The sequence below is a fragment of the Mauremys reevesii genome, linkage group 22 (assembly GCF_016161935.1).
Source record: "Mauremys reevesii isolate NIE-2019 linkage group 22, ASM1616193v1, whole genome shotgun sequence".
NCBI classification, from domain to species: domain Eukaryota; kingdom Metazoa; phylum Chordata; order Testudines; family Geoemydidae; genus Mauremys; species Mauremys reevesii.
The window spans coordinates 20,921,991-20,937,421 of NC_052644.1; the positions used below are offsets into that span (position 1 = coordinate 20,921,991).

The 15,431-nt window shown below is 59.3% G+C and overlaps 1 protein-coding gene and 1 long non-coding RNA gene across 2 annotated transcripts in view; both read right to left on the bottom strand.

Moving 5' to 3' along the window:
- Positions 1 to 15,124, bottom strand: part of LOC120388353 (immunoglobulin superfamily member 1-like) — a 29,361-nt gene extending 14,237 nt beyond the window's left edge. The window contains exon 1 of the mRNA XM_039510147.1: positions 15,053 to 15,124. Within this exon, the coding sequence (XP_039366081.1) occupies positions 15,053 to 15,083 (31 nt within the window). The 5' untranslated portion in view covers positions 15,084 to 15,124. The remainder of the gene's footprint in view (positions 1 to 15,052) is intronic.
- Positions 6,745 to 9,702, bottom strand: LOC120388395. The gene is made up of 3 exons (XR_005590555.1): positions 9,647 to 9,702; positions 7,130 to 7,259; positions 6,745 to 7,033 (listed from the first exon to the last, which is right to left on the bottom strand). It is a non-coding gene; the product is annotated as an uncharacterized LOC120388395 (long non-coding RNA).
- Positions 15,125 to 15,431: the final 307 nt, after the last annotated feature.

The window sequence follows — 15,431 nt, forward strand, 5'->3', positions numbered from 1 at the left end:
CATTTTTCACAGGACTTAATCCTGGAAGATGTTTCCCTACTGCGAGTCACTAGGGAACAGCGGGGGGCTCTTTTAGAGCAATGTGGATTCCGCCCGGGACCCTATGCGGCGTGCCTGTGTTCAGAAATGGTCCCCCCACCACTGGCAGAAGAGTGGCGCGGACGCGTCACCGTCACTGGGACAAGGGACACAGTGGCTCTGCCTATAAACCTGCGCAGGCATATTGCCCACGCTCTGGATGAAGCTTTTGCTGAGATAACTGAAGCAGATTACCGCGACGTGATAGACCACATCAACAGGCTATTCCACATCTAGAGGCTGGCATGCATGCATCCATAACCCCCCTTCCTCTCCAGAAACATTTCACCCAGAAAATAAAAGCCGCTTACCGGTAACCCGCTCCCCTTGTCCTTCTGCAACTGCTGGCTGCTGCGATTGGGTACTTTCCTCCTGGCTTGAGAAGAGCTCCTGGCTGCATGCCTCCAGGGAATCTGCGGTTTCTTCCCCCATCCCAGGAGCTTCACTCGCGGTTTCCTCTCCCCCCCCCGCCGCCTCCTCCGCCTCCTCCTCCTGTCCCCCAGCCTGCTCAGAAGTGTCCATCGTTATCCTGGGATTGGCAGTGGGGTCACCCCCAAGTATCTCGTCCATCTCCCTGTAAAAACGGCAGGTCGTGGGAGCAGCTCCGGATCGTCGATTCCCCTCTCGGGCTTTGTAATAGGCACTCCGCAGCTCTTTAACTTTCACCCTGCATTGTAGTGCGTCCCGATCATGGCCCCGATCCAGCATGGCCCTTGATATCTGCTCAAAGATATCGTAATTCCTACGGCCGGAGCGCAGCTGTGCCTGAACAGATGCCTCACCCCAAACACTGATGAGGTCCTGCAATTCACCAGTGCTCCATGCTGGGGCTCGTTTGCCGCGTGGAGGCATGGTTACCTGTAACTGATTAACTGATTGCACTCCACACCTGGCTGCAGCAAACAGGAAGGAGATTTTTAAATTTCCTGGGGCATTTAAAGGGCGGGTCACCTGAGGCAAGAGCAGTAGAGTGCAAACTGATGTGCAGAGTGGCTGAACAGGAATTCTGGGATAACTCCTTATTCCCTGGAGGACAGGTAAAGCGCTGGTGAGTGTCCACACCTGCTGAGCAGCGCTGTATCACCAGCGCTGCACTCCTTATACCCCTGCCGGGATGGGTTTTCAGCCAGCGCTGCAACCAGGGAGTTGCAGCGCTGGTTGTGCCCTGCAAGTGTGGATGGGGTGTTGTTGCAGCGCTGGAAAGCCTCCACCAGCGCTGCAACTTGTAAGTGTAGCCAAGTGGTTATGTGGCCAGGCCCCTAGAGAGGGACGTGTCACAGGCTTGTTTATATAGACATCCCTTCTCCCCTCAAATCCCCGTCCTCTCTGCCCCTGTCCTGTCCCCACTCAACCCCCGCTCCCTGCATGAACCTCCACCCATCTCCCCCTCATCCCTGTCCCCCCCAACCCCACACTGCGCTCTCCCATCTCCCCTCCAACACCTGCCCCCTTTCTGTCTCCCCTCAAATTCCTGTCCCCACTCGATCCCTGATCTCAGCCCATCTCCCCTCTAATGCCCCCCGCTCCACCCTCGGCCTGTCCCCCCAAACTCCAGTCCCGGCTGCTCTTTGCAGAGGGTCTCACAGGCCCAGAGCCCTCAGGGGGTTGGAAACTCTCTCCCTCACCAGCGTTACACAGGCTGGGGGCCAGGGCTCGTTTCAAACCGAGCCCCTGGTTCTACTCGGCTCCTGGGCAACCCCCAGCAGCAGCCACTCACAGGCAAAGCTTTTGGGTTAACCCCCCAGACAAGGAATCAAACCCGGCCTGTCTATTGAAACGGGCTGAGTGACTGCGGCCAACAGCCGGAGTCAGCCCGGCTCCAAGTCTCAATCCTTCGGGAGTCACCAGAGCAGAGCCACTTGTGTCCAGACCAGCTGGGCTGTGGGGGGAGGAACCGGTTCATTTCACTCTCCGGTGGGACAGGCAGGGTGGCCGCTGACCCTGCTCCTAGTATAAGCGGGGGAAGGGTCCTGCTATTGTGGGAAACTTTCCTGGCTTATACCTGCCCCGGTGGGATTGGCTAGTGAAAGGATCTGAGTCCTCGCTCCCACTCCCTTTACCCAGGGGCCTGCCTGACCCCGAGGGCTCCCCTTCCTCCCTCCCGTGCAGCAGAGTCGTCGTAACCCCGGCAAGGCTGGGCCCAGGATCCCTGGGGGCTCGACCCCCAGTGTTGTCATGGTCACTTAGGACAGGGGCGAGGGTGTCCCCACTCCGGGGCTCTCTCTTTGCACCGGGTGCTTCCCGGACCCACTGATCAGTACATAGAGTTCAGGGCACGTACAATTTATTGAACAGCAACTGATAAACAAATAAGGAAAAGATGGGGAAGGTGAAAGTAAACAAGTCACCCCACCCTGTGGGCACAGGGACACCACAAACAGCCGCCTCTGCACGGGAAAGGAAGTTCACAGCCTCTTCCTCAAACGTTACACGTCTCTTTCCCAGGCCCTCGTCCAGGGCCGCCCAGAGGGGGGGTAAAGGGGGCAATTTGCCCCGGGCTCCGCAGGGGCCCCCAAGAGAACAGCTGAGGCTCCCGCCTCCGCCCCCTCCTGGAGCCTCAGCGCATCAAGTGGCATCCTCAGATCAGCGCCGCAGCGTGTCTCCGGCGGGGCCCCTGAGCCCCACCCCGTTCAGAGCCGCGTGGGGAGGGGGCGGGGCTGGGAGCTCCGGGCTGAGCTCAGCTCCCTCCGCTCGGCGTGGAGCTCCCAGCCCCGCCCCCTCCCCACGTGGCTCTGAGCGGGGCGGGGCTCAGCCCCCCCCCCCCAGGACACGCTGCAGCTGTCAGGTGAGGCGCTGATGCTCCAGGTAAGGAGGGAGCCGGGGGTAAGAGGCTGGGGGGGGTGGGTAAGGGGCAGGGAGTCCCGGGGACAGTCAGGGCATAGGGAGGGGGCAGGGAAGGGGGGGGTTGGATTGTGGGTATTCCGGGGGGGGAGTGGATAGGGGTTGGGGCAGACAGGGAGCAGGGGTGGGGTCCGAGGGTTGGGGGTCTGTAGTGGGGTGGCTACTCGCTCCTGCCCTTTGGGGCTTTAAAACAGCCCTGGGAAGGGGCTTTAGGCTGTGCTGATTGGGGGAAGTGGTTGCAGCTGGGGCCACGCCCCAAACTGAGCAACAGGGCCTTATAAGAAGGCCAGGGGCGCCAGAAGAAAAACAGTCTCTCTCTGTATTGGGGGGGAGGGGTACACGCACACACGCACGCGTGGCTGGGGAAAGGCTGAGGAGCTGGGGAGCTCCAGCCTAGCTCTAGGCCATGAGGTACTGGGGGTTGCAAGGGGCAACCCAGGGGTAGGCAAAGGCAGCAGGTCCAAACCCCTTTGCCTGTGGTGAGTAGGCTGATACTGCAGTCTGCCCTAGGGTGTGAGGCTAGACAATGACTGGCAGTAGCCAATACTGAGGCAAAGTGGGGATAGTGGGGTGGGGGGTTCCCCTGGGAGGGGGAGACCCAGTTGAAGGGGCACCGAGGTCCTGGGAGGGACACGGGGGCCAGTAGCTGGAAGGCGGATCACCAGCCTGCAGAGGGCGCTCCGGACGCTGGACTGAGCTAATTCCCAAGGACAACCAGCAGGAGGCGCCGCAGGGGTGAGTCCGACCTGGTTACAGCGTCTCTGGGGGACGGTGAGGGGACAAGGAGCAGGATGGGTCAGGGATTCTGAGGGAGGCAGTCAGGAGCAGGAAGTGGATGGGGGTTGGATAGGGGGTAGGGCCAGGCTGTTTGGGAGGCACAGCCTTCTGCACCCTAAAGCTCATTCAGCAGTTTGAGGCTTGCAGAAGAGCCAAGCTGTTAGCTTTTCCATTAGAGCAACCATCCATTTCACTTCTCAAATGCCAAATTATAGTCTATATGTAATTTCAGTGCCATAGGGAGATTCATGTCAGGGGAGGGTAGCTTCATTTAAAATTAGCCACTGGGGGGAGGGATCACATGAGAAGAGCAATATCCTTCCCAACCCTACCAAGGGAGACCCCTCTCCCCTGCATTCCCTGAGGCTTCAGAGGGGTTAATTCAGAGGTACTCAAACCTTTGTCCTGGTGACCCTTTCACATAGTAAATCTCTGAGTGCAACCCGCACCCCGCCCCCCATAAATTGAAAACACTTTTTTATATATTTAACAGTATTATAAATGCTGGAGGCAAAGCGGGGTTTGAGGTGGAGGCTGACAGCTCACGACCCCCAGTAATAACCTTGTGACCCCCTGAGGGGTCCTGACCTCCAGTTTGAGAACCCCTGGATTAATTTAATTTTAGCACCCTGTGTCCATTCACATGCATGTGCTATTTTGAGCATTTCAGTTTGGACAACATAGGCTCATCCCAGATTCTGGAACAAGCTCAAATGCTCAGTTCGTGGAGTATGTACATAGTCTATACTAAAGACAAACCCACAGTAACTGTCTCCCATTTGTGAGGGATCACATGGAGCCATTCTCTAGGAAACAGATAAATACATGGAGATTAAGTCCATTAATGGCTGTTAGCCAGGATGGGTAAGGAATGGTGTCCCTAGCCTCTGTTTCTCAGGCTCAGGTGTTTGGTTACAAGCTGAGGTGGTTCAAAAGTTTTGGATTTTTTTTTAAGCAGAATTTTTTTATTGTTTCTTTAAACAATCAAACACAGCAAGCAGCAGATATTTGGCCACATACTTCTGAAACCTCAAACCATGTTCAGGTTTTGGCAGACTAATTTCAGCTTTTCAATCAAAAAAACCACAACAACTTTTGAAGGAAAGCAGACGTTGTCCATGATTTTTTTTTCTGCTTTTTAAAACCCCCTAGTTTTCGATCCAGAAAAAGTTTTGATGGAAAATATTTGTCCAACCCTTTTAATGAGCTTTAGTGCCTTTTAGCACTAGCTGATGCTGAGAACCAGTGATACCTTGTAAAGAAGTTTTCTCAAAACTGGGTTTGTGCCAAAATGCGGAAGGTTTATTTTTCCCAGGGGCGCCCGTGGGGGGGAGCAAGTGGGGCAATTTGCCGTGGGCCCCGCAAGGGCCCCCACAAGAATATAGCATTCCACTTTTTTTTATAGAAGGGGCCCCCAAAATTTCTTTGCCCCAGGCCCCCTGAATTCTCTGGGCGGCCCTGAGTCAGGTGTCCATCCCCACTATCCTGGACTACTTATGGTCCCTTAAGGAGCAGAACCTGTCAGTCTCGTCTATACGAGTGCATCTTGCAGCCATTTCCGCCTTCCATCCGGGCGAGGCGGGCAGTACAGTCTTCTCTCACCACATGGTTTCCAGGTTTCGTAGAGGCTTGGAACGACTGTACCCTCAAGTCAGGAGACCTACCCCTACCTGGGACCTGAACCTCATGTTGGCTAAGCTCATGGGTCCCCCCTTTGAGCCTTTGGCTACCTGCTACTTGCTGTACCGCTCCTGGAAGACGGCCTTTCTTGTTGCTATTACATCGGCGAGACGAGTTTCGGAACTTCACGCTTTCACTGCAGATCCCCCTTATACTGTCTTCCATAAGGACAAGGTACAGCTCCGACCACACCCGGCATTCCTCCCTAAAGTGGTTTCTTCGTTCCACGTCAATCAAGACGTTTTCCTCCCTGTTTTCTTCCCAAAACCGCACTCATCGCGTCGGGAACAACAATTACACACGTTGGATGTCCGTAGGACTCTCGCATTTTATATTGAGAGAACCAAGCCCTTCAGGCGGTCTCCTCAACTCTTTGCGCTGACCGAATGAAGGGTATGCCGGTCTCCTCCCAGTGAATTTCTTCTTGGGTGACATCATGTATCTGGGCATGCTATGACTTGGCGCATGTTCCCGCAGGACATCTCACTGCCCATTCTACTCGGGCTCAAGCCTCCTCTGCCGCCTTCCTGGCCCATGTGCCCATCCAGGAAATTTGTAGGGTGGATACCTGGTCTTCCATCCACACCTTTGCATCACATTACACATTGGTTCAACAATCTGGAGACGATGCTGCCTTTGGCTCAGCGGTCTTACACTCCGCGACGTCTCACTCCGACCCCACCGCCTAGGTAAGGCTTGGGAATCACCTAATTGGAATTGATATGAGCAAGCACTCGAAGAAGAAAAGACGGTTACTCACCGTTGTAACTGTTGTTCTTCGAGATGTGTTGCTCATATCCATTCCAAACCCGCCCCCCTTCCCCACTGTCGGAGTAGCCGGCAAGAAGGAACTGAGGAGCGGATGGGTCGGCAGGGGTATATATTCGGCACCATAGCGGCACCACTCCAGGGGGCGCCCAGCCGACCCATCGAGTGTTGCTAGGGTAAAAGTCTTCCGACAAACGTGCACGCGGCGCGCGCACACCTAATTGGAATGGATAGGAGCAACACATCTCGAAGAACAACAGTTACAAAGGTGAGTAACCGTCTTTTCTCGTGACGCTGCCTGAACTTCTCACTCACCTTCATTGGCTGAACCCACCACGAGGGGACATTTGGAGGCTCCGGTATCACAGCCACCCCCTGGGGTGGGGAGATTGGGGGGCAGGGGAGCAGGAAGCTCTGGGGGTTTGTAAAATAGAAACACAGGGCGGGGGAGGTCTAGGGAAAACGGGGGCAGAAAAGGGGCTGGGGGACCCCGCTGCAGAGAGAGGAGGGGGACAGACGCCTGGGGGGGCAGTAAGGGCCGTTATTCCAGCGCCAGGGTCAGATGCAGCGTCCCCGCTCCCCACTGACAGCCCCAGGCAGAGACCAGCCCAGCTGGGGCAGCGAGTGGGACCCCGACACCCACCAGGGGCTGCTCTGTGGGGAGCCTGATACGCCCAGCGCTGGGGCAGCTCCTCTAGCTGGTGCCACAGTGACTGGTGCCCGCGGGGCCAGAGGTCAGGGTTCAATCCTGGGGTGCAGCACTTGGGTTGGGAACACTCTGGGGGGCAGGATTCTCTGAGGCAGGGGTGTTTAGGGGCAGGGAATTTGTGCTGGCATCTCAGCCCCCCATGGGGAAGCGGCTCTTCTCTGTACGGCCGGATCCAGGCTCCTGGGGGTGCAGAGAGACAGCATGTTAGAGGGGCTGGTGTCGCCCTGGGCCCAGCCCCTGGAGGGAGCAAGGAGCATGGGGGGGGGGTCATCTCACCTAGGTGCTCCCCTCAGGTGGCTGTAATAGGCCTCAGACAGGATCAGCCCCAGGACAAACAGGACCATGGCGCTCAGCACCAGGCGGGCGATGTTGGTGTAGGTGAAATCCGGGTGCCCTGGGGGGGCTGCTGTGGGGGGAAGGGGAGAGACACGCGGGGGCTCGGATGGGGAAATCAGCAGCTGGCGCTGCCCGAAAAGCAGAGCCCCCACCCCCAGTCCCCCATCTGGCAGGTCTGGCCCAGCTCCCCCCAGGGCTCTCCCAGGTGCTGCGGCTCTGGGGCCTCCCCGGGGCATAGGAATTTGGGGGAGATGGTTGGGAGATGTCTGGGCCTAACCGGATAATGTCAGTGAAGCCAAACAGCAAGAATTAAGATGTTTGTACACTAATGTGAGGAGCCTAGGTAACAAAATGGAGGAACTAGAGTAATTGGTGCAGGAAGTGAACCCGGATATTATAAGCGATAACAGAAACATGGTGGAGCAGTAGTCATGACTGGAGTACAGGTATTGAAGGGTCTGTGCTGTTTAGGAAAGACAGAAATAAAGGCAAAGGTGGTGGAGTAGCGTTGTATTTCAATGATGAGGTTAACTGTAAAGAAATAAGAAGTGATGGAATGGATAAGACAGAGTCTGTTGGGACAAAAATCACATTGGGAAAGAAAGCTACTAGAGCCTCCCCTGAGATAGTGCTTGGGGTGTGCTACAGACCGCCGGGATCTAATTTGGATATGGATAGAGACCTCTTTAATGTTTTTAATGAAGTAAACACTAATGGGAATTGTGTGATCATGGGAGATATATATATAGACTGGAGGACAAATGCTAGTAATAATAATAGGGCTCAGATTTTTCTGGATGTGATAGCTGATGGATTCCTTCACCAAGTAGTTGAAGAACCAACAAGAGGGGATGCCATTTTAGATTTGGTTTTGGTGAGTAGTGAGGACCTCATAAACTGGGATTGTTTAGCCTGCAGAAGAGAAGAATGAGGGGGGATTTAATAGCTGCTTTCAACAACCTGAAAGGGGGTTCCAAAGAGGATGGATCTAGACTGTTCTCAGTGGTAGAAGATGACAGAACAAGGAGTAATGGTCTCAAGTTGCAGAGGGGGAGGTTTAGGTTGGACATTAGGAAATCTTTTTCACTAGTAGGGTGGTGAAGAACTGGAATGGGTTACCTAGGGAGGTGGTGGAATCTCCTTCCTTAGAGGTTTTTACGGTCAGGCTTGACAAAGCCCTGGCTGGGATGATTTAGTTGGGTTTGTTCCTGCTTTGAGCAGGAGGTTGGACTAGATACCTCCTGAGGTCCCTTCCAACCCTGAGATACTATGATTCTATGAAATGGTTGTAGGGGACCGCTAAACACTGAGGATGGAATGGAGCTAAAGGATAATCTAAGGACGGCCCAATATCTAGACAATTCTTTGCCTCAGCACGAACCGCACGCCCGGGCGCAGCCCCTGACACCGGACGGACACAGATCTCCCCAGGGAGACCCCCCCCCCGCTGGGGTGGAAGGAGGGCTTGGGCAGAGTGGTCTCTGGGAGCAGAAGGAGATAGGCAGTGAGATGCAGAGCCTGGGCGGGGAGGGGCCGACACGGTGACCCAGCCACCGGCCCCCACCCAGCACAGCTCCCCATTGAGTGCTGGGCCTCCAGGGGAGTGGGGAGGGCCGGCTGGGCAGCCTCTAGGCCCCAAAAGCTCTGTGTGTCCCCCGAGATGGGGCCCTGGAGCCAGGGATCCCCCAACTCTCAGACTGAAATCTCCAGTGCCGCTGCTCCCCTCAGTGACTCCATCCCCCATGGGCGGTGGGTGGACCCCCCTTTCTGGGAGGCTGGCCCTGCAGGCCCCCCCCCCCCCCACACACACACACACTGCACAAGGCCCCGCTTCGAGTGGCAGGAGCCCTGAGTGCCCCTCGCCACCCCCTCCCCCGTCCAGAGAACCCCCGGGCTGGCCGGAACCCCGAGACAGCCCCCCACCCCCCCCGCCCGAGGACCCCCGGCACAGCCCCAGTCCCGGGTCAGCCGCAGACAGACATCTGACCTGAGCCCCAGCCATGCCGGCCGACTGAGCCCAGCCCCAGCCTGGCCAGCCCCAGTCACGCCAGCTGGCCCGAACGACCCCAGTCCCCGGCTGACCAACGCTAGCCCCCGGCCGGCTGGCCAGCCCCAGCCCAGTCCCGAGTCAGCCACAGCCGCCCAACCAACCCGAGCCCCCGTCATGCCATGCCAAGCAGCCCCAGCGGCGCCAGCCAGCCCGGGTGACCCCAGCCCCAGGCCCCGGCCAGCTGGCCAACCACAGCCCAGCGTCCCTCGGCAGCGGCTCCAGCCAGGGAAGCCAGAGCTTTCCCTGGACTATTACACCCCCCACCCACGTCGTCCCCGCTCCCCGGCCGGGCGTCCCCTCTGCTGGAACCAGGGCTTAGGGCACAGCCTGGCTGGGAGCGTCCTAGCAGCATGGAACCCCCCACGAGGGTCTGGCTGGGAGCCGGGCCGTGGAGCCGGGCCCCTCACCTGCTACCTCCAGCTGCACGGGGTCGCTGGGCAGCGAGGAGATGAAGGGCTCTGACCAGGGCTGGTATCTGCAGCTGTAGCTCCCTCCGTGATGCCGGCCCACACTGGGGATGCGGAACTCGGACACGTTCCCAGAAGTGTCCATGTGTTGCTGCAGGTTCAGGTCTCCAGCCTTGTGCAGGAAGAACCTCACGTCCCGGCGCTGCCCCTCACACCGGATGGTGATGTTTGCCCCTGGGGCCATGACCCCAGTGGGGCTCAGAGAGATGGAGGGTCTGGGTAAGCTGGGATCTGCGCACAGGAGACAGACCGTGAGAGCCAGACCCGGGCACCCACCCAGCCCCAGCCTCCTCGCCCAGCTCCAGCCACGGACAGATCCAGGGCCCCCAGGGAAGAGACTCTCCCAGATCCCAGAGTTTCGCCCACCCAGAATCCCTGCCCTCTGAGCGGAGCTCCCAGCCCCACAGACACTGAGCCGCAGCTCCCTAATGCTTGAGGCCCTCATATGGCCGTGTGTGGCCCCTGCCTCATTCACTGCATCCAGCCCCCCGAGCACAGAGCGACTCACGGGCTGGTCTCTGGTGCCTGGCACCGCCCAGCACCACAGGCCCCGAGCCGCACACAAGAAGGGAGTCAGCCTCCCATTCTACAGAGCAGGAAACTGAGGCACAGACAGATTCACTTTCCTCACTGAGCTTCCAGGGGCAGGGACTCTCTCTTCACTCTGTGTTTAGGCAGCGCCTGGCACAATGGGGCCCTGATCATGGCGGGGGCCCTACATGGTCCCCCAACACAAGGGATCCAGCGCTACTGAGGCCAGTGTTTGCAGAGGTCTCCACTAACTGTGGGTGTCTCGGTTTGTGGGTGTTCAGCCTGAGATCCCTGAACATTGAGGCCCCCCCACCATGAAGGACACTTTTGGAAACCAAGACGTGCTCCCATCACACAGAGTCTGTGGCTGCTCCAGGAGCTGGGCCACATCTCCTGGGTCCCAGCCCAGCGCCGTGTCCACCAAACCACTGATTCTCCTGCAGCCCCTGCGTCATTCAGCCCCAGCCGGGGCAGTGCCTGGGGCGGGCGCTGGAGAACAGAGGAGTTGGGATCACGGGATTAAATAGCAACTCACGGTTCATACAAACTGGGGACAGCATTAAAGTAGCCTCCAGGGCTGCTGCTCCCCCCGGCTGGGGAACCCCCCAGTGACTCCGTCCCCGCTCCCCAGCCGGGCGTCCCCTCTGCGGGGTCAGGGCTTAGGGCACAGCCTGGCTCTGAGTGTCCTAGCAGCTTGGAGCCTCCCGCGAGGGTCTGGCTGGGAGTGGGGAAGCCAAGCCGGGCCCCTCACCTGCTACCACCAGCTGCACGGGGTCGCTGGGCTGCGAAGAGACGAAGGGCTCTGACAGGGGCCGGTAGCTGCAGCTGTAGTTCCCTCCGTGCTGCCGGCCCACGCTGGAGATGCGGAACTCGGCCCCAGCCCCAGCAGGGTCCATGTGTCGCTGCGGGTTCAGGTCTCCAGCCTTGTGCACGAAGAACCTCACGTCCCGGCGCTGCCCCTGACACCGGATGGTGACGTCTGCCCCTGAGGCGATGACCCCAGTGGGGCTCAGGGAGTTGGAGGGTCTGGGTAAGCTGGGATCTGCACACAGGAGACAAACACTGAGAGCCAGACCCAGGCACCCACCCAGCCCCGGCCACCCCAGCCGGCCCCAGCCACGGGCAGATCCAGGGGCCCCTGGGGCAGAGATTCTCTCCCATATCCCAGAGTTTGCCCCACCCAGAATCCCGGCCCTGCGAGCTGGGCTCCCAGCCCCACAGACACGGAGCCACCGCTCCCTACTGCTTGGGACCCTCATATGGCCGTGTGTGGCCCCTGCCTCATTCACTGCATCCAGCCCCCCGAGCACACAGCGACTCACGGGCTGGTCTCTGGTGCCCGGCACCGCCCAGCACCACAGGCCCCAAGCCGCACACAAGAAGGGAGTCAGCCTCCCATTCTATAGAGTGGAAAACTGAGGCACAGACAGATTCACTTTCCTCACTGAGCTCCCAGGGGCAGGGACTCTCTCTTCACGGGATTAAATAGCAACTCACGGTTCATACAAACTGGGGACAGTGTTAAAGTAGCCTCCAGGGCTGCTGGGGAACACCCCAGTGACTCCGTCCCCGTTCCCCAGCCGGGCATCCCCTCTGCGGGGTCAGGGCTCAGGGCACAGCCTGGCTCTGAGTGTCCCATTGCCACCGAGTCCCCGTGAGGGTCTGGCTGGGGGTGGGGCTGGGAACGGGGACACCGAGCCGGGCCCCTCACCTCTCACCAGCAGCTCCACGGGGTCGCTGGGGTCTGACATCGTGAACGGCTCCGATCTGTTGCGATAGGAGCAGTTGTAAATCCCACCGTCCTCCCGGCTCACGTTGCTGATGGGAAACACAGCCTGTGAGTTCGCATCCACACTTCCGTTATGGCGTCCATCTTTATTCAGCACGAACCGCATGCCCTGGTGCTGCCCCTTACACAAAATGGTGACGGATCCCCCCAAGGAAACCCCCTCGCTGGGGATCCCAGAGATGGTGGGTTTGGGGTAGCTGGACTCTGCAGTGGAAAGCAGACAGGCCATGAGACGCAGACCCAAGGCGGGGAGGGGCCGACACGATGACCCAGGCACCGGCCCCTCCCCAGAACAGCTCCCGACTGAGTACTGGGTTTCCAGGGGAGTGGGGAGGGGCCGGCTGAGCAGCCCCTGGGCCCCTAGCTCTCTGGGTGTCCCCCGAGATGGGGAGTGTCCCCCTGGGAAAGGCCCCCTGCTCCGCAGCTCCCCTGGGGACAGGGATCCCCCCTCCCTCAATCTCCAGTGTCTGCTGCTCCCCCCAGTGACTCCATCCCCCATGGGTGGTGGGTGGACCCCCCTTTCCGGGAGGCTGGCCCTGCAGCCCCACCACACACACACACATTGCACAAGGCCCCGCTTCTAGTGGCAGGAGCCCCAAGTGCCCCTCGCCACCCCCTCCCCTGGCCGGAGAGACCCCAGTTAGCCAGAACCGCACGACAGCCTCCCACCCCCATCGCCAGAGGACCCCCGGTCAGCCCCAGCCAGCCAACCGACTCCAGTTCCAGCCGTGCGATGCTGAGCAGCTCCAGCTACGTTTGCCGGCCCGGGTGACCACACCCCTGTGCTAGGCCAGAGCAGCCCCAGCCCCCGGCCTTCCTCTGCCCCAAATCTACAGGGGCTGCTTCTCCCCCCTGGCTGGGGAACCCCCAAGTGACTCCATCCCCGCTCACTGGCCAGGGCTCCCCTCTGCTGGGCCCAGGGATCAGGGCAAAGCCTGGCTCTGAGCATCCCATCGGTGCATCCCACTCCCCCCTACCGCCGCCCCAACGTCCCAATTCAGTCCATCCATCTTTCGGCCTCTCTAGGAGTCTGTCCCCTACCAGGGTGGGCACTGACTGCCCGTGGGGCTCGGGGGCAGGGGGTTCACCCAAACATAGCTCAGGGCCCAGCTGCATGAGAGATCACCTGCAACCACCACCCCCGGCCTGACGTCAGCCTGGGAGCCTGAGCCATGGGCCCGATGCAGCTCTGCCCCCCGTCCCAGGGTTGGAAATAGAGTCTCTGACTGGCAGGAAACTCACAAGACCCACCGTTCCCCAGGCCTTGGTGGGGAGGCTGTGAGTGCAGGGGAGGGATCTGTTGGGGGTGGATCTGGGGGCAGGGGAGGATCTGGGGGGTTTCCCCCATGGCTGCACTAACCGTGAATGTTTTGGTTCCCAGAGGGGATCTAGAGTGGGGGGTTTTCTTGGGGTTTTTTGTAGTTTCCAGTGCATTGCATGGACAGGGGGAGGGACAGAGTGTCCCTGGGTGTTACTGGTTTAAGGAGGTGAGGGGAGAGGGAGTTTGTTCTTAAAGAGGACCGGAGAGAGACTCAAGACCCCGGCCGATGGCCTGGAGGATGGAAACCCCAGTGACTGGTGACCTGGTGACCCAGAGACCCGGCTCAGGAGTCACAGCTGGTTCTGGCCAGTGGGAGGACAATGGGCTGCAGAGAGAGGACCCCAGTGACCTGACCAGCCGGTTCCAGCCAGAGGGGCCAGAGGAGGGCTGAGAGGAGAGGAGACCCAGGCCACCCTGTTTACGACCCTGTTTACCTGGAGAGAAGACAATGGACAGAGGAGGCCTGGAGCTGGTGATATCAGATGCCCAGCTGGGAAGCAGGGGGGGTTCTGGGCTGGAGAGGTGGGGCAGGCAGAGCCCACCTGGCTGCAGGGGAGACTGGGATGTGCTGTGCTGAGGGAGGCCAGGCCTGAGGCCCTGAGAGTTACCTGTGCTGTGCTCAACTCTCAATAAACCCTCCTGTTTTATGCTGGCTGAGAGTCGCTCCGGGCTAGAAAGCAGGGTGGCATTATCCCCTTCGGGCGTGAGGAGGCCCGGGGGATCCAGAGCACGTGGGCTGAGACAGGGGCGCTAAGGCTCAGAGAGGTGCAGCTCCGGGAGGTCGAGGGGCCTGACCCCAAGAGAGAGAGGACCCCCGAGAAGGGCTGTCACACTGAAAGGGGCATCCCCCACGGACCGCACGGGGCCAAGAGTGGGCACAATCTGTGAGTCCATGACAGAAATAAATCCACATGCCGCCCCCAACCCCGATCCTCACAGCCGGGGGTGGGGAGTGGGAGAGGACACTGAACGAGGGGACAGTTCCCGTCTGCTTCATCAGACCCCACAAGCCTGATTCGGCTCCTAGTTATTCCCTAGCAGGGCCGGGACGGGTCTGAGCTCACAGGGGGAGTTTGGGTTGAGTTTGGGGGAAGGTTCAGGGATCAGTTCCTCTTTTCTCCACCCCATGCATCCCCTCCCCCATCCTTCATGTTATCGTCCTCCCCACAAACTGATACTCACCTCCCCACACCCCGCTGTGCCCGGCCAGCCAGCAGCCTGGAGAGGAGACGGCTTGTTAATAACCAGATCCCAGGGCAACTGGATCCTACACCCTAGTCTCAGACCCCCACCCCCAAACCATTTACCTGCATGGACACATGCCCTAGACTCAGATTCTGCCACCCCCCACCCCCTATGGACACACGCCCTGGTCTCATATCCCACCCCCCATGGGCAGACGCCCTGGTCTCAGATCCCTCCTCCCCATGGCACACGCCCTGGTCTCAGATCCGACCCCCCATGGGCACACGCCCTGGTCTCAGATCCAACCCTCCATGGGCACATGCCCTGGTCTCATATCCCACCCCCCATGGGCACACGCCCTGCTCTCAGATCCCACCCCCCCTGGGCCCCCGCCCTGGTCTCAGATCCGACCCCCCATGGGCACACGCCCTGGTCTCAGATCCCACCCCCCATGGGCACACGCCCTGGTCTCAGATCCAACCCCCCATGGGCGCACGCCCTGGCTTTATTCAATACTCACCTAGGAGGAGGACGGTGAGAGCAGATGCCATGATGAGGGCAGCGAGGGGCCCCTCAGCACTGCCACCAATACCCCAAAGCTCAACTCAACCAAGCCCCAAATGAGAAACTCAGCTGGTTGCTCCAGTTACAGGAAGTCGACGATCTGTTATCTCTTCCTGTGTCCATCACACATTGTCTCTAATCTGCAGGCGAAATCTAGAACAGCCAAAGCAAGCAGAGGTCCCTGCAAAACCCAGGAAACCCTGGGCCCCTCAGCCTGGCCACGCATCAGGCAACTCCCAGCTTCTCTATGTCTCTGTGGGGACTCGGGAAAGGTCACTGCGATGCAGCAGTGAGTGGGGAGTATTGACCTGGGAATGTTGCAGCGGAGTTTTTAC